Raw genomic sequence first — 19,581 nt, forward strand, 5'->3', positions numbered from 1 at the left:
AAATTGGTATGTTTTCAAACTGACCTTTGTTGTCTGGACACAGCACGCCAGCCGCCCCTAACATAAAGTCTTTTCAAGCATTGAAAATAGTCAAGTAGCAACGGCTGGCATGTCTGCGCAGATTTTGAGTCTTCTTTTATTTGATAGCAACTGGAAACCTTTTGCCCATTTTAGACTACTTTTATTTGGCAAAGTTTTTGCATGTACTGCCTGCGTTTGGACAACATGAGACACCAGTTCAGTATGTTCACTTGAATCTTTATTGTTTACATCATTCAACATAGATAATAGGTAATCATGTGATTGCTGTGTTTAAAATGAGAGGGGGAATAAAAATCAGAGGATTAGCTGAGCCTATTGGTAAAACACTGCTTGACCTCGAGAGGAACAACAAGGCTGCACACACAGAGAGTTTACCAACTGGCAGGACACAGAAGCACATACTTTCTGGAGGAGATATCATCCCTCTCAGTCTCCCCTTCCTCCTCCTCTTCAACCTCGTTCCTCTCCACCCTAAAGCCAGCAAAAGAAACTCTCATCGAGAAACAACACTGTCAATACTAGAGGTGAATTTGTACACTGGCATAAACAGGTACACTGAGTAAAATCCACTATTTTTCTGTGCAGTGAGAAATATACCTACCTATTATCCTAAATATCACTGAAATACATAGAGTAGGATGGTAGGGTCACAGTACTCCAGTAAACTGACTTTCTTTACTATTCATACACCATTTAGAATCTTGCATGTAAAGAACAGGACAATATGTATTGTGGAAAGAAAAACTCTGTGACTAGTATTTATTACATGTATGTATTTAGTCTACTAACCACAAATTACCCCAAAGAAAAAAAATTTGGCACAATCTTGACAAAGAGAAATACAACTGCAATGAAAACAAATAATAACAACCAACAACCGAATACAAAGGATTTTAAAATAATGCAGAGAGAACATCAAATCTACCCATGCACGAAGTAAGGCAACCTACTGCAGAATTATTTTTGTTTAGATATAGAAAAAGATACAGTGTATGCACCGAGAGGAGTGCACCTACTTCTACAACACCTGTAAGGACTGCTGTCAGCACTGTTTGCCGAGTTTACACTTAGAAATTTAGGCTCCTGGGTCGCTGGCAGCCACCAACAGACAGACAGTCTGGTGCAGACTAAAGTCATATCTCTTGTACAGCAGAGGTTACTGGTAGAGTCGCCCATTTTCAATAACTTAAGTAATGCAAAGTATGCTCTTATGCTACAATAAAGCCTTGTCGTGGACTTAGACAGGAAAATAGATGTATCAAATCCCAGATTTGTTCTTTTTAAACTACAGTGTATGTTTTGTATTTTTTTTGTCCACTTTACATTCAATTTTGTTTTGCTGTTATTTTTTTCTTAAGAAATATTTTAAGATTTATAATGACTTTCTGTATATATAGGCTATGTGTGTATGCACAGATATACATGTGCAGTTGTGATGTGTAGAGCTTGTGATGTGCTGGCATATGCGTGTTTTACAAATCCTTTGTCTTGATAAGGGTAACCAAAGGTTTGTCATCAGGACTGTAGTCTTCATAAGCGATGGGGGTGGCATCATACATGGCTGGCCTGGACTTCTTGCCAAATCTAAGAAAAAAAGAAAAAAGAAACCACCAACAGTGCATCATCAAATACAGTTCCACAATGTAGCCCATCTTTTGGTTCTCCTGTGTCAGTAATATGTAGTAGTAGAGTAACTTCACTTCACTGATTAGTGTTGAGGTTCTCTGATGTTAGTGGGGCTCACAATAGACAGAAAATATTTCAATGAAAATAAGAATGAATAAGAATAAGAAATGTTATGCAGCAGAGCCTGAAGTATCTGTTAGCTTTTGGTTTAAAACCGCTGTATCCTACATTTCCCACAATACAATACCACTCAACATCCACAGTTTTTAAAAGCTGTCTGTTATAATTTCTTAAGTTTTAAAGTTATAAAGTTTCCCTGCCAAAAAAATAAAAAATAAAGACATTACAAAACCACAAAAGCACCTCCAGAGCACCTGAACAGATGCTGAACGCTCCCCACAAACAGCAAATCACGTACTCACTTGTTCTGGTACTTTCAGCTGTATCACATTATCCACATGCTCCAAGAAAAGGGAACAAGTGGTCCTCAAATTAAGATTATTTTGTCAACTCGTATACTGACGTTTATATGCAAAACTAACTCCAGAAAATCTGTGCACTGAATGTAAAACACCATCTCATTAAAACACCACACACACACGAATGCTTACATGAAGTCATCCAGTCACATAAAATACAGAACTGTGATATCTGAGGAATTAAATTACGACAACATGTTGTTAATCAGTCAGTGCATTCAGATCCTGTCACTGACCTGGCGTGGCGGATGGAGGCGATGGCATTGCTGAACTCGCTGTCGATGCTGCGGCAGTTGTAGAACTCCTGGTAGGCGTGACGTGACGAGCCCTGGTACTCGATGCGGCTGATGCGGCAGATGCCCACGATGAGAATGATGAGCATGAGGACGAAGGCCACACACAGCGCTCCAATGATGATGTAGAGGGAGTGGCGGGGCATGTTGGTCAGGGTGTCCTCAGTGTGTGCTGGCTTCCACTGCAGGTCTGACACACACACACACACACAGGCATGTAGGTTTCCACATGTCGGCTTCAAGGTGAGCAGGAGTTTTCTGACAGGCTGACTTACGGATCTCACAGCTGGGACCCACCCACCCAGGTGGACAGTGACAGGTGAAGCCATTTGACTGGTCGATGCAGGTGCCTCCATGGTGACAAGGGTTGCTCTCGCACTCGTTGATATCCACCTCACATTTTTCCCCTGAGCAGACAAGTAAGTGTGTGTTCAAGAGCTGGAATTCACATGACTCATGCTAAAAGGCAGCTGTTCATGCTGATCATGGTACCAGTCCTCACCAAGGTATCCAGGTGGGCAGGCACAGGTAACGTTGGCTCCTGCACTCTCACAGCGGCCTCCATTCTGGCAGTGCATCTTCAGACATGGATCTTTGTAGATTTCACAGTGCCTGCCTGTGCGCGCACACACACACACACACACAGAACATGTCCTATGAAACTATAATGTGATAGTTTATGTAGAAGTTAAGTTAATTTACAGATGACGCACTCATTCATATACACACATACGCACCTTCAAACTGTGGCGTGCAGACACACTCATAGGCGTTGATGAGATCTCTGCAGGTGGCGTAGTTCTGGCAGGGGGCCGACAGACACTCATTGTACTCCTCCTCACAGTACAAGCCATGGTAGCCTTAAATGAACACACACACACACAATATATATATATATATATATATAGACATATATATATTAATGCTCATGAGTCAGTCAATGATTAAGCACGTAATTTTGCTGCAAAGCTGATCCACACAGATGATGATGACTTGGAGCTTTATCCTAATTTCCGAATCTGCATGTGTTGTAGTGCATTTCGTGGTGCTGTAGGTCTTGTTGGCCTGTAAAACTACCACAACAATGGACTTTAGTCAGCATGAAAAGTAGCTCAACTGATACTTCTTTCTCTCTGATAACATGGGCATAAGTGTGTATGGACCATTCTACTGGCTAGAAATATTCCAGCAAAGTGGTTAGAAATGAACAGGAGTTCCTTGTCTAAGCACCAGGACAAGCAGCCTTGTCTAAGCGGCCACCGCATGATCTGGATTTTTCCTCTAAACATCTCAGCTTGCTGCTCAAAGCTGCTCAGAGTTAATCACATGCTTGTTTATTCAGAACCTCTCCTCTCATTCACATCACACACCACTTAGCAGTTTCACATCACAGAGCTTCCAAGTGGAACCATAACCTCAGCATGGTGAGAACAGGAAGTATAGCTTTAGGTACCTCCTCTATTCATTGTTCTTGCTTCATAGTTCCTGTAGATGATTCGGAGATTTAAATCAGTAACCTCTCCATCACACTTTGCACTATACCCATTAACAGTCTATATTCTACTTAAAAATATTCTATCATCATGGTGCTCTTGCCTTAATTTTTGATGTACTTCTTTTCCTGTGCTTAACAGCTAAGTGCAAGAGCACATAGATATGGACACAACACCACTAATGTCAATAAAATCATTAATTAATCAAATTTTAATTGTCCAATTAGTGTATTAATATGTCATAAGTCCAACGTTTTACCCCGGAGTTTCAGTGGTGTTGTGCATGAGGTCAAATGACATGCAGTGCACTCTGTTTTCCATGGGATGGCAGCTGTGTACTGAGGCAGAATAAGCCTGCAACATCTGAAAACACGGACAGGAGGAACAGACAACTGGTTACTCCTCTGTTTGTTCAATAATGTTTAGAAGCTAAATATCAAACACAAAGAGTAATGCAGGTTATGTGAAAGAGCATACAGCATAGCTGAATGTATCGGTTCAACTTTAGAAACACAGGTAAAGGTTGGAGGATAACGTGAATATCAGTTTGTTGCAGTCAGCTGCGTATTAATACTCCTCTATGAAGACCTCACTATGTATTGCAAACCTTCAGTAAATAGGCTGACAAATAGTTGTAATGCATGGGTGTACCGATCTAACATTTGATGTACCTTCATATACCTGCTCACACTCCCAACTGAACCACCGCACTTCAAAGAAATGTTCCACCATTTGCAGCTGAGACCAAAAATCACAGGAGGACTAGTGTCTCTTGAGTCCGTACATGACTAGTGATCTGTTTTCATTAGCTCTGTTCTCACTTTAACTGACTAAATTTCTCAATTGGGGGTCTGTGCTGACAGAAGTTTCAACAAACCCTCCCTGGACCACAGCTAACGTGTATTTGCGGAAGGAGAGAGGGGGATTTAATGAGGAACCCAGTTCCAGACTCTAGGGTCCTTTCTGTGAAATGCCAGCGAAATGTCAAGTGCCTCTCCAAGACTCTGTCTGCTTTCTGTGGGCTGGCTGGTGGGCTGGCAGCCTCTCATGTGAGCTGGATTACAGGAAACTGGAGGAGGGATCCTTCTACATATCAGCTCCCCAGCAGCCTTCATTCAGACGGCCAGCAGGCATTTACACAATCCCAACTCTCAATCTACTGTATTCATATGTGCAGGCACACAGAAATACAACATACTCATCCTCATACCTCAGACACCAGCTGGCATTCAGATGAGCTGGAGAAAAGGTCAATTTCTGACCAAAACATTGTGTGGGTGTGTGTGTGTGTGTGTGTGTGTGTGTGTGTGTGTGTGTGTGTGTGTGTGTGTGTGTGTTCCCTGTAAAGTCTGGGATGCTAATTGTAAATCACCGATTTTACCAAGCCTTTTAGGCTGGGCCATCTTTGTAGAGACATTTGATTGGCTGGCAGCATCTGCTTAACCACCATAGACAGAGACATAGACAATGGATCGGTAGCCACACACACACACACAAACACACACACACACTTGTAACGCAACTGCTTCACTATGGTGACCAGGCAACAGAGGATGAGAGGGAAATGAGGTGAGGTAGACGACAGCAAGACAAAGACGAGGAAGGACAAAGGGACGAGCCGAGAAAAAAAACATGAAAGAAATGCAAAGAAGAAATAAACAAGACTGCGGCTGTGAGGAACAAAATGCAAGAAATCTGAACAACTGGAAAGCAATGAATGCCTGCTCTGCATGCAAAGGCACAGCAAGAGTGAAAGCATTTGAATAAACACGAGGAACATGGTTTATGGAAGGTTATCAACTCAAGCCATAACTCTTAGAGTTCAAATATTTAGAATATTTGAATTTAATTTTTATAAATATTTACAAATATTTAGGTTTTTCTCAAGAAAAGCAAAGCTCAGCATGAACACACCTTTCCAAATCCCAATCAATAAGTGAAAGAACAGCTGTGTAGCAATTCATCCATGTGGTGCAGAGGCAACAAACTATCAAGAGATGTTGACAACATAAGTAACCAAAAATGATTTGAATTCTGAATTTTTTCCTGGTTTGGCCACACTGCAAAAGAAGCTACCATCAAGGTTACTGATGTAAGAGAATGAATTGGAGCATCAAATAAGAGATCAAGATGGTGAATGGCTTATATATTCGATTGACAGATGGTGTATACAAACAAAGTAGAAGGGGCAAAGCGTGAGATTATTTTATGGGCCACTGGGAAAGTCGTCTGTCTCACCATCCCAGCAAGGTAATTGCAAGACAATGGAAAATGATAAGTCATCATTCCACACAATTGACTTCATCACAGCATCGTGCCTGTGCCTCGTCCCCCTCGTCTAAAAATAACTCATCATTCAGCCAGACGATATTTACTGCTACTCTGAGTCTGAGCCAATCTTAAAAGTCACTGTCCTTCTACTTATCACTAAGCTTTATGTGCAGGCTGTAAAAAGCCAGATTTAAAGTGGTGATAGACTGAGAACGAGATTCAGAAGGTACCTTATAGCTGTGAATATATTTCTGAATGGATCTTTTGGGCACACACCAAGCAATAACTCCCATTTGAAGTGACTAACTGTATATTTAACGTGTTCTTGGAAAGTCGAAGAGCTGAGTCAAAAATAAGGATGTCTTTATCATGTTTGTATCTTGCGATATGTTTGATATTTATTCTTAACCTATAGTATAATACAAATTCATTAGGCAGAAAAATCTGAACGGCAGGTTGCTCTTGAAGGTTATCTATAATATTTTGTATAATATGCTTCAGTATTTTATTAAATATTTGAGTGTCAGGGTAGATCGGCTGTGTCTTGAAACTTTGGGAATCATTTTGACAGCCTTTCATCTCTAGCACAAGCAAAAATACTTCAGGATCTGACAACAGCACAAATCTGACTGTCAAAATACCACAGAGAAAGATGCAAAACCACGGTGAGTCATGCTTATGGGTTATGGGTTAGCTGCTCTGGTAAGCAGGTGAGGTCCAGGGTACCATTGTCTCATAATCATATGGAGACCTGCTGTAAGTGGAAATGACAAAGACACACATTTGCAGCACAAACACAAACACACAATAATTGTATATTGAAAATTAGTTCAGATTCCATCCAGTCCCGTGGCACATAGAGCTCTGCAAAAAATTGCTGTCACCATTTAAGGACTCAAATAAGAAATTACAAAACACAAGCTCTTTTTATTAAACTACTCAACAAATAACTAAAGATGAGGTGAGCTCTCCCACCTTTAACTGACTTTGGCTAAATTTGGCTCCTGATGCCCACAGCGCCATGACATCAGCAGTCAGCAGCATCCACAACCTTTACTATAGGCATCAGTCACTGACACAGCAGACACTGCAGCTCACCTGGGACACACAGACACCTGTAGCTGTTGCCCACGCTGCGACAGACCCCATGGGCACAGGGGTTCAGGGCACAGAAGTCCACCAGCTGGGCACAAGTAGGGCCAGTGAAGCCTGCTGTGCAGCTACAGGCAAACCCCAGGGGGCTGGGGCCCTGGGCGTAGCATGTCCCGTTATTGTGACAGGGGCTGGAGGCACAAGGGTCCACCTTCTGCTCACATGTAGCTCCCTGGTAGCCTGCAAGAATGATAAGGCAGAGATGGAAGTGGGAAATGGAAAGACATAGAGAGTTAAATTAGAGGAGACCAGCACAAAAATAATTTCTGTTCCCACACCAGCCTGGAAGAAATCAGAAGCTCTGACAACATGGCCACTTATTATTATTATGTACTATTTCCCAAAATCTCATTATGTACGAGTGTCCTTATCTACGATAAAACATTAAACAGCACATAAAGAACAACGCTGAGGTGCAAGTGCAGGCGGATTAAGCGCTTTGCAGGCAAAAGTCATTTGGGTCTCAAGTTTGGTTAATTTGAGGCTTCAAATGAACCTGCTTGCAACAAGGTAGGCAGAGCAGCAGCAGAGGTTGTGCTTATGTAAATCAGGTGGTGCAGTGCGATAAGTGACATTCACTCTGGGATGAAAGTGCATCCATTCTTCTCCCCACATCTTAATGCAAATAAGCTCACACTGAATTTTTTGTGTGTTTAGTTGTCAGATCCCCAGCACAAAGACCTCACAGAAATCTATGGTTAGTTTTGTCTTTTCTACTTTAGGTAAAAACATTTTTAATGCCTTAAAGGCAGGGGCCACTGTGTGGGGTGGCCATGGCTCAGGAGGCATGAAAGTTTGGTGGTTTGATCTGTCAGCCCCTGCAGTCTGTGTGTCAAAGTGTCCTTGGGCAAGTACTGAACCCCAAATTGCTCCTGCAGGCATAGCCATCCTGTGTGAATGGTTACTGCTCCCCATGAGCAGGTGGAACCAGTGTATGAATGTGTGAGTGAAAAGGTGAATGCTGATTTGTGATGCAAAGCACTTTGAGTGGTCAGTCAGATGAGAAATGCAATCCATTTATTAAATGGCTGTTACCAGTTATGTCACCCACACACCTACGTGTGGCAAGGCAACAGGAATGAGGTTTGTTCCATTTGCCGTCTCTAAAGAAAGTGCTATGCTGTGCATTTACTGATTGCTACACAACAATGCATGCTTCATGCTTCCAGTGTGGGTACCTTAACTTAATCTCAGCACCTCAGACCACAAATATATACTTGGTCTCAGTCCTCAGGCCTATAAAGATTATGGTTTATCAAGGCCTTAAAGGAACAGTTTGACATTTTGGGAAATACACTTACGTGTATTACTGCCGAAGGCCGGGGAGAGTGGCCAGGAGGCAATTAGCTTTTAGCTTTGGAAAAAGACTTGAAGCAGGGGGAAACAGTTAGCCTGGGTCTGTCCAAAGGTTAGAATAGAACATATCAGCACTTCTTCTGTTCACTTAATAATACATTGCATGTCCTTGGTTTAATTCATAAACAAAGTAAACGTAAGAACAACACTAATGGCCTGCTGGCTGTAGACTGATATTTTCATGAAAGTAGCCTTCTTAGGTCTAACTCTTAGGAGAAAAGTTAACGTGTTGAACTATTCCTTTAAGCCTGATGACTACCCAGTTTTGTGGAGGCAGATGTGGGGAGAATGGCAGCACTGATCAGTGATAACATACCAAGAAAAAGACAGCAAGTAGTTTGATTGCTGCCTAAAATCACCACAGAGAGCAATTTTAATGTTCTTGCTTTTATCCCTTACTCATAATTGTCAGAGATAAAAGAAGCTTAGCACAGAATGAATTGTTACTGTGTGACCATGCCTGTCTGTAGGTCTGCATGTGTGTGAATATGGGTGGAGGGGGGGGGGTCTATCTTGTTAAGATCCATACACTCCAACTTTCTCTTTGTTGAAGCCACTGGCTTCTCCTTCACCTGCTCTCATTAGCTTGTCAGCCTCTGCTACTTTCACCTATCTCTCTCATCTAAAAATAACTTCCTCCCCCTTTCCTGCACCCCTTCTCCTGCCCTCCGCCTTCGCCTCCCACGAGAACTGCCATTGTACTGCAGAGCAGAGAAAGACTCCACTGTGTGTGTGCACACACCTTGCAGTGTGCGTGTGAGTGATGCAGTATACACCATAGTAAATCCCTGTGCTGACTACACACTCACACTGTACACTCCATTGAGCTAATGAAGAGATCTCTCTCAAGCATCCATTGATCTGCAAGACTTTATTTCACTGAGTGAAGAGGGCATTTATCATTCAGCTGCAGAGGGACAGGACTAATCTGCACCAAAAGCCTCTTCTCTCTGTGTCCACTACTGTATCTGCTTCACCCTCTCCCTTTTCGCTCCTCCGCCTCCTTCCAAACCCTGTCATCTCTTCTCCCTTTCTCTTACATGCTTGCCCACACACACAGTTGCTTGCCCACACACTCTCTTACTCAAGCTCTTGCATAAATTGAATGTTATGAACTGTATTTGTTCTGTCATGGTTTAATCCCTGCCTTCCTCTATGTTTCCCTTCTTTTCTTCATGAAAAATTTGTTTAGAGGACTTTAACGACTTGAGCTCAGTTCCTCTTTCTGTCTTTGTCTATTTTCTGTTTATTTGTCTTCAGTGCACACGCACACATTGTGATGCAAGACCTGGCCGACATAGAGGAGTCTGTTCATTTCTGCTGCTGGCATTCGAACCTGCCAACATTAAAAGCAGTTAACAGTTTAATTTTAGCTCCACCGCCCTGCTAATTCTGACTGGAGGCAGTACTGGCACTCACACTTTCTCTTCTGTCAGTGTGTGTAACGTTGTGAGAGAGGAAGGGAGGGAGCATGTTTGTGTGTGAAAGAAAGTTAACATGAGTGTGGTGGTCTCTGAGGAGTGTAAAATTCAGTTGAGCACACCCATGAAATTCATATTAATAATGGCATTCATACAGACTTAACTTCTTCATGATTCTGCCTGAAAAACTGGAAAGCAGTCAGAGGGCAAAGATCTGGATCATTTGTATCATTTAAATGTACAATGTCTGCACAAAAACCAGGTACAGAAGTCTGTGAAATCTTCAAATGATGAACCTTTCCTCTCGGTGAATTGACAAACTGAGTGTGCATGTCAAGATTACTGATTCAGTTTGGAAAAGATATTTTTAGATGCCCACATGGTATGAATACATGAATGCACTGTTGTGACTTCAGCCTTAGATAATTATGGGTTAAAATCATTAATTATCTACAAACATCCAAAAACACCACATATTTAGTTGTTATTTGTTCTCTCTGGATTTTGAGATATGCTGCTGACAGGAGGGAAAATATCACCTTCTCTCCCACAGGGTGAATCTATTGAAATATGTTTGCCTCCCTTATGAATTACAAAAAAATAAATAAATAAAAAAGTTGGCTGGGTACAGAGCCCCTCAAGGGACTGAGGGAGAAAAAAAGACTGAAGGGGGAAAAAAAAGAGATAAATATTTTTTACTGGCACAGAGACACACTCTCCCATCTGGAAAGCCTGATTAAGTTTACCTCTGAAGTAGTACGCAATATTCAGTTTGTGAGTATGTGTTGTTTTCTTGTCCCCTAAGGGACTCTGTTGGTCATGGAGTTGATGTGACAGTTGTCATGCCATCCATCATTTTATTTGTTGCTTGAATTTGTGCAGGAAGATTGCACGAAAACTTGGAGGACGTTTACATGGGTGGGACAGCAGATCCTGGCGAATCTAAGCAACATGCAAAAGAGAGGATCTGTGTGGTCACGGTTTCATTTGGTAGTTTGAGTGTGCTTACATTTCTTTACCTATGGAGGTCACTACTGCACAAATGAAGTCCTAATTATTAAATATGGCACTGGAAAGCAGTTTATTCTGTTCTATCATGAGGAACCTGAGGAACCAAAAGACTGAAAAGAACTTGTGCCAAAAACAAAGACTTCAAACTTCAAGAATAGCACAGAACACCGGATCTAATGTTTTACAAATGTTTTATTTTCCCTTCTCCTTCCTTTTGCTCCATGTTCTACACATTGAAAGGTTTCACGCAAATGAAATGTAAAGCTTTCTTGGACTTGGTATGTTAATGAAATCTTTTTGTTAAACACAAAATAACATTTTCTCCTATGCTTGTAAACTCTAAATCACTGTAAAAGGTCTTTATATATATATATATATATTATGTATCTTAAATGAAAAACATTTCCACCACTTCACCACTTATTTTATTTTTGCCTGCGCATTCAAGCAGACATTTAAATCATTCTGTTCAGATGTGTCTATCAGCGCGGATGCACATCTCTTTATGTGTGCTTCCCTAACAGACACACATGCAATGTTTTTGTCACATAGGAGGGCATTGAAATGACTTAGCCTAAAATGACATAGCCCTACTGCAAGCTTAAACATAAATATTACTCTTATTTCAGATTTTTTATTGTAGAACAGCCGAATGACTCAGTGTGTGTGAGCACTGGTCAGCATCATGATTCAGTTATTGGTTGATCTCTTATTAACCAGCCTGTCCTATACTAAGACATTCTTTTCTGACATCATGAAGGTTATGAATTTTATTATTGACAGCTTTGCTTATGTTCTACTATGACATGTCAAAATGTCTTTTGTGAAAAGGCCTGTGGTTAAATAGTTTGATACTGCAATGTTTGACATGTTTTCTGAAATGCTCTAATTGCTAGATCGCTAACCAGTGATTAATTATTAATTAATTTTTAGCTGTAAACTTTTCAGTCTAAATGTCAAATTTCCCTGGGACACAAAATTATCTAAAAAGTCTCTCTCTCTCTCACACACACACACACACGCACAATCTCGTCACTCTAATTAAGAGTTGCTGGCACTGTTTTCACCACCGCTTTCACTGCTGTGTCTTTCATCTTAAATGCACAAGCGGTAGATTAAGAATTCCTCTCCACGCTGGAGACCTTGTTTTTTGGCAGCTGCAGAATACAGTCAGGCATGAGACTTGTTGAGAATGAACTGACCGCTGGGAGCTGTACCTGGAGCAATGAGAGAGCCTTCCTGCCAGGTTTTACATCCATCTGCTGTTTCTTTATTTATGTGGTGAGGTCCATTGTTCCTGAATGTCTTTCCTGTATTTTCTTTGTGTGTGTGCATACAAACACTGTGTATCCACTGTTGTGGGTATATGGCATGCGTTTATGTCAAACCGATGTGCTCCTGTTGAGAAATGCCGTTTCGGCACAAGTTTTGCGGTCACAGATTTCCCCAGAGAGGCTGATGCAAGTTGTTGAGACTATGAAGACTAATTAGAGTAGAGCAGGAAGGTTTAAATTAAGCATCTCAGTGGCACAGATACTGTAGGAGACCCACAGAGGATATAATAACTGGAATCAGACAGCTTTAAAATACACACAATTCTGAATTTCAGTCTATATGTTTTCCCTCGTTTTCTTTTTCCCAAAGACACATGAACATCACAAGCTGTTGGAGTGTTTTGGGGCAGAGATGTGTGTGCAACATGTTTTCCATTCATTTCCTTGTAAAACATTGAGTAGGATTCGACTTCATATTTTACTAGAAATAACAGAAAAAAATGGCTTTGTCTTACTGTGCAGTGTATTTGTGGCACTCATTCCCTCTGACTCACTTACAGCAAACATACACTCACACTCAGACACTCATAGATTAGTCTCAGGACGTATGTCAGAGATTGGTTTCCTACCTTCAGGACAGTAGCACCTGGGCCCAGCCAGGCTGCTGAAACAAGTGGCTCCATTCTTACAGGGCTGTGAGATGCAGTGGTCCACCAGCAACTGGCAACGTTCGCCTTCATAACCTGAGAAACACACATTTATAACCAGAGTGCCTGATGACTTGACTGTTGTTTTATTTCATTACATTTAGTCAAACGCAGCCAAAAGCGATCTGTTTAAGCTATAGATAGTGTAACCATTGCAAGAAAAGTTGGAATTTAATTTTGTTTTTGGTCTTCATTATTTACTATTAAAATATTTGAAATTTGGAGTTAAAAAAGCTTATGTTCTATTATTTTCATGTATATTTTAGCAACCATCATAACAGCTAAAGGGGATCCTAATGAAGACATACACAAATTAAAGTTAAAGAAGTCTTTCACGTCATCAATTTGACAGCGGTGCTTCTCATTAGCTGCACACGCAGGGCTTGTTAGCACAATGCACTAATGGGGAGTGACAAGCAATCAGTGGTCATCTCTGACATTTACCTTCCTATCAGATGCCCTCTTACTGTATCGTCAAGTCCCTGTTCTGAAATAAATCTGACAAGATCAAAGGTACAGACCACCCCGTGCTCCTGAGTCTTATTCAAAAAATTTTTAAAACAAAGAGAGATTACATCTGCACAGCTGCACACAACCAAGACCGCACAATCAGGCTGAAAAGACTGTGGAAAGGCATGATTCACACACACACACACAGTCATGTTTCCATCACATTTGGGGACATTTCATAGACTTGCATTCATTTCCTGGAGACTAACCATAACAATAAACATTACTAGCCTCAGCCTAACCTGAATGCAAGTCTTCACCCTAATACTTGATGATCTACACTGTGGCGACTTGCATTTTGACTCCATAAGTACGACGGGCCCTCACGATGAGACTGTGTAAGAGATTTTTGTGCCCACAACAGCCCAGTAACAGTAATAAGCATCCACACACACACCTGGAGGGCAGGTGCATGTGAAGTTGCGTCCTTCACCGCCCTGTCTAACGTCGGTGCAGGTGCCATTGTTGCCACAAGGTCTGTGATGGCAGGCATCAAATTCCTCGCAGAAGATTCCAGTGTAGCTGTCCTCACACTCGCAAAAGAAAGTGCTCTGCAAAAACACAACTTTCACATGTCAAATCAGTGGGCCTTGAAGGTGAAACACTGAAAGAAATGGATGATAAATGGCAGAAAAAAGGAAGAGGAACTCTTGAAATAGGAATAATGAGACGGCGTACTGTTAAAAAAAAAAAATCAGTAGCATAACATAACAGTGAGCTGGAGTGGTGAATGGAAAGTGAGCTTACTTAGAAAAAACATGACAAGATCTCTGCAACACCTCCAACTGGAAACTTCTGTACATTTTTCAGCTTGCTCAGTATGAGTCATTGGCTGCATGTCTCTGTCTCTTTAAATGTTGCTGCTATACCATCATCCTGCATTTTTGACTATGAGCAACAGATGAAAACGTAAATTCCCACAATTAGAATAAAAATAGCTTTTGACCATGCTGCTTTGGTGTAGTCTGTTTTCTGTTGTACTGTGCTGTGTTCTCGTTTTTTTTCCTGCTATACATTTGTGAATAATGATCAAAAGGCGCGTGCGTCACAGGATGCAATGATGCAGCTGCAGTGATAATGTTGGATTATTATAATATGGAAACTTTGCTTTGTGGTTGAAGTCTGTCTGCCTCTATAAGATTTCCAATTCAAGTAAAAATAAATACAGCAGGATTTTTCTCCAGTTTCAGCTTCTTTCACACTTAAGCTCTAGAAGAAACTCCCTGCGCTTTGATGATTCTCTATGTGTGTTGTCTCTCACCTCAGAGGGTTGTGTGATACATTTGCCCTTCCCAGAGCACTGAGGGTCACTGAAGCTGCTGCCGGGCTCCACGCAACTGCTGGCCTTCACCATCAGGCTGAGACGCAGGATGACTTCCGGTGCTGTGGGGGCACCCACTCGCAACACACCTACCACAGAAGGGTTGAGGTTCTCATAAACTATTCATGTAGCATTTTTATTTCCTCATTAATCATATTTCAATCAAGTACTGGATTTTGAGATGCACTTTGTTTTATAGAAATGGCTCCGGGAACAGTAGTGTTGGTCTGTTGGTCAGTCCACCACTGCTGTGAGTTTTTATACTGACTTTGCTGCTCCCCAGAGGATGAATTGAAATGGCTTCAGTGATCCCCTGACTCCTCCTGTAGAGGCACCATGAGGTTCACAGTTTTGAGTGAAATATCTTGACAATTATTAGTAAATGTCAGCAAATCTGGGACATTCATTTCGATCTCACAATGAATTCTCCCAAGTATTGTGTCTAGTTTCATCACCCTGTTTGCTTTATAACTAAAAAACACATGCTAAACCAATGTTCCCATCCCCGTTAGCTGTGCTTTGTGTTGATTAATGAGCATATGTTACCACGCTAACATGCTAAACTAAGATTGTGAACATGGCAAACATCACATGTGCCAAACATTAGCATGGTAGCATTGCTATTGTCAACCCCTTTGCAGTCACGTGTTGCCTGGGCGGGTCTACCATCTAGGTTTAATACCTGGGACTCCTGACCAGTTAATCAGAACTGAAGAAGCCTTTTGGAGGAGAGGTGAAACATCAAGTCCAGTTGCACTAACTTAAGCTCTTCTATGCAAGATGACCTGGATGACTGAGAATCTACACAGATTTATTGTGACTATGTTGGCGCTTAGCTAACACTGGCAGGCAGCAGGACTGTAGATTCTTAATCCTTTTAAGATATGGGGATTTTTAAACAATTCCTTGCTACCTCACCTCAATGGACAAAAAACACAAGTGTTAAAGACCTGATGCAGGCAGTCTTCATGATGACCAAAATAGTCTCTTCATCTTGTCTCTCTGGGTCTACAAGTTCAAACATCTCTTATTGTATCTTCAATCAAAGCTGACAGATTCATGGGCACCTGGATAAAAATAGCCTCACAGTGAATATGAAATGCCATTTTTTAGAGCCTGATTTGAGCCAATGAGCTACGGGCCCACCAGTGACTAGACATCGACGATGCAAGCTCCTCAGCCAATCAGAAAGCAGATAAAACAACTCGTGCTTCTCCGTCACCCCTGACCAAATGATCGTCAGCCCAATGACAGCGAATGTTGGACCTGCACAGTCACAGCTCCTTCGCATTGTGAAAGCACAGTAGCAGAGCTCAGAAACAGTGACGTGAGGGGAGGGAAATGCAATGTCACCGCTCCTCCCTCCTTAGTGATGCTTTACAGGCATCTTCATCTTCCTCTAGTAGATTGACCTTCACTCTTCCCTCCTTCCACATCCTCTGTCCTATCCTATAATCCCTTTCTATCTTGCCATCTCTTCTTTTCCATCTGTCTCCCTCCTTATCTGAGTCTCTCCCACCCTCCATTATCCTTCCTCCCCTCTGATTTAACTCCCCAGTGTCATCTCTCCCAGTCTCTCTCTCTCTCTCTCTCTCTCTCTCTCTCTCTCTCTCTCTCTGCATACCCAAAGCAGAGGCTGCGTTGCCTCAGAGTTAGCAGACAAGTCAAGGTCAACAGACAGGAAGCGTAGTGAAACAACATCAAGTATGTTGAACACACTCAGAGGTCAGCCAGCCTTTCAGTCAAAGAGTGAGACTCCAATTACTCCCCTCCTGCAGCTCACACCACGTTTTGGAAGCGTGTGAGCTCTTTGTGTGTGTGAAGCTCAGTATTAAAATACAGACAGAACATCAACCTAAATATCTTTGTTAAATATGACTTATATATGCAAATATTATATGACTCTCCCCAATGACATGCCGGGCATAAACGCTGTAAAGATAGTTTCTGTAAATGTGTTTAATCCTCACGTGTTTTTGGCTCAACTGTAAATGAGCTATTTGGATGTGTTTCAAAAGATTTCCTGTTTACCTTCTCTGTGCTTGTTGATCAAACTGAGGAAAAGCTAAATGACAAAAACAGAGATATCGTAATTAAATATAATAAAAATTACATATATATAATTTGATGTTCTGATAAAGAAGCAAATTAATAGATATAAAAAGGCCTGATGGGAATGAATACTTTTGTTCATAGTTTATTGTATATAGTTTGCGTTGTGTGAGCACTCAGCATTTTATCTGTGCACTGGTCAATATGTCAACCCAAGGTAGTTTTGCACCTTTAATTATTTTTCGTTATCTACCAAATATGTTTGGCATGCTGGGTTGGTGTTTGGTCATTGATTTTCAAATATTACGTGATGCTGCCCAGTAATGAGCAAAACAATTCATATTGATTTAAGAAAGCTTTGCAAGCAGCTTCTGGTCATCATGAGTAATACTGTCAAGATTGTTTTTATCAAAAAAATCTTATTTAAAACACAAATTTAAAAGCAACTATATGAAAATAACCTCAAACAACTTCAGTCAGTTCACGTTTTCAAGGTCTGCACCTCATGATTACACTATGATTCACCAACACAGCGTAATATGTTTTTCATATGAACCTTGTTGAATCCACAAGCCTCGCACTCATTTGTCTGCAGTATGTGTGAAGAGACTGGAGGCGTCTTACTGAGGAAGTAGTTCTGTCCCAGGGGCAGAGAATGGTCTGGCACCACCAGCCCATCAGGGGCCTGCAGGAACCACATTGTAGTGCCGTTCAAAATGGAGGAACGGAGGAAACCCTCTTCATTCACGCGCCACAGCACTGGAGCTCCACTAGCGTTCACCACCACCCTAGGTGGAGAGACAAAGTTGGGAAGAGGAGGGTCACGAAGGAAGAAGAAGAATCAGAGTTTCTACCATGAGTTTCTTGTTATGATCCCTTTTTAATTAGTGACAAGTTTGAGCTGATTCTCAGCTTTTGGACCGCAGGTTTATAATAAATAATGGATGATACGAAAAGAGATATGGCAAATTCACAAAATATTCTGCACACACATTATTTTCTACATCCATCAAACCCTTGATTCAACTTGCAAGACATCTAAAATTACATTAAACCCACATAAAAGATCAGTGATCCTCTGTATATTCTATTTCTTCTTCTTCTTACTTCTTCTAATCCTGATTTTATCGAACATAAGCTTCATAAAATATCACACTCCGTTCTCTACTCATGGTGACCTGATGGACACTTTTTCCTATGCTTGAACTCAGGACTGATGATTAAATAACGGTTCTTACATTTATTACTCTGGTGAATAATGGCTCAGTTTGTATCTGTCATCATGACTTCAGACAGTAGTAAAAAAAAGACTGAACAACAGAGAAACTGAAATAAAAAACAAGAGAAACTGTGCAAAACAAGTGTGGAACATCCACACTTGTTTTGCAGTTTCTCTTGATACTCAAACATGACTCATTTTACTTTGATGCTGCATCTACCAGCTATTAATGCTGTTGCAAGGTATTGCTCATGACTTGGTGCCAGTGAACACCCCCAGGTGATACAACAGTTATGAAGAAGTGATCAGACATTTCAAAATCAAATGAGCAGATAGTCCTGACAGTTGTTCACCACAGTCTTACTCCCAGTGGGATGACCTCTTGAGCTTTCTGCTAGCACCAACCCTCACGTTGGATATTTACTTCATCAGATACTCTGGTGTAATACTTCCAATGTGGCTAATATTGGAAACGTATAATTAAAGAAAGAACATGTATTGCTAATAGGTCATTGTTGAGGCTAACATTAAAGTAAGGAGGTATGAAAGGATAATTTTTGAGTTGCCTCTGCAAACATCTGAGCAAAGCAGAGTGAGAGGGACAACAAAAGCCAGCAGCCAGCTTCCTGCAAGAGACACTGAGCCCCGACAAATGCCAGCCTGCTGAGGAGACGCCAAACACCAAAGCGGAGCTGAGTTTCCACAGTGAGAGAGGTGCTCATGAAAGAGAGTGGAACCTGTTGACCGGTGCTGTAAGAGAGATGCTGAGCATTTTCAGTGAGGCACTTCACCTCACTCCCACACCTGAAATAATCCCTCTCATATTAGCAAAAAACAAATAACAAATCAGTGATTATCCTCTCAGCCCTCGCCTTTATCTGTGTATCTGTTTTAATAAATGCTTGCATAATTAACAAGAATAACTACCATTACCTCGACAGTACTTACATGCTTACAGACGAAGATTTTAATTTGAAAAAGAGAGTGAGTTACACATTCACTCACACTGGGAACTGATTGATTTATTATTGGAAAGAGATATGAAAGACATATAAGTGTAGTCAATGACACTTAACTGTAAGCAAGTATTTAAGATATTTTTAAAAAATTATAACTCCTTACATGAGCCAAGTTCAGACCTCCAGAAAAGGCCTGTCGGGCACAGCTCAGGACAGGACAAGGGTATATCTGGCATCAAGGGTAAGCTGCAGTCAGAGGTGGATCGGCCCAACGGCTGTCCCAAAATGGTGAGGTGACAGGGAGCTTAGCCTGACCGTGAGGCTATGAGTGGTGACTGAAATAATAAGCTGGTGAAGAGGCAACCAGCAGCTGAAATGAGTTTTCCTTTGCAGGG

The 19,581-nt window shown here is 41.4% G+C and overlaps 1 protein-coding gene across 1 annotated transcript in view; it reads right to left on the reverse strand.

Annotated features, from left to right (window-relative positions):
* Positions 1-245: 245 nt before the first annotated feature.
* dner (delta/notch-like EGF repeat containing) overlaps positions 246-19,581 on the reverse strand; it is a 48,849-nt gene continuing 29,513 nt past the window's right edge. The window contains exons 4-13 of the mRNA XM_046390229.1: positions 17,633-17,796; positions 14,897-15,045; positions 14,033-14,186; positions 13,048-13,161; positions 7,303-7,536; positions 3,178-3,300; positions 2,943-3,056; positions 2,716-2,847; positions 2,384-2,630; positions 246-1,626 (exon numbers count right to left, since the gene is read on the reverse strand). Coding sequence (XP_046246185.1) covers positions 1,515-1,626; positions 2,384-2,630; positions 2,716-2,847; positions 2,943-3,056; positions 3,178-3,300; positions 7,303-7,536; positions 13,048-13,161; positions 14,033-14,186; positions 14,897-15,045; positions 17,633-17,796 — 1,543 coding nt within the window. The 3' untranslated portion in view covers positions 246-1,514. The remainder of the gene's footprint in view (positions 1,627-2,383; positions 2,631-2,715; positions 2,848-2,942; positions 3,057-3,177; positions 3,301-7,302; positions 7,537-13,047; positions 13,162-14,032; positions 14,187-14,896; positions 15,046-17,632; positions 17,797-19,581) is intronic.

Source organism: Scatophagus argus, chromosome 5 (assembly GCF_020382885.2).
Source record: "Scatophagus argus isolate fScaArg1 chromosome 5, fScaArg1.pri, whole genome shotgun sequence".
In the NCBI taxonomy this organism is placed as follows: Eukaryota; Metazoa; Chordata; class Actinopteri; family Scatophagidae; genus Scatophagus; species Scatophagus argus.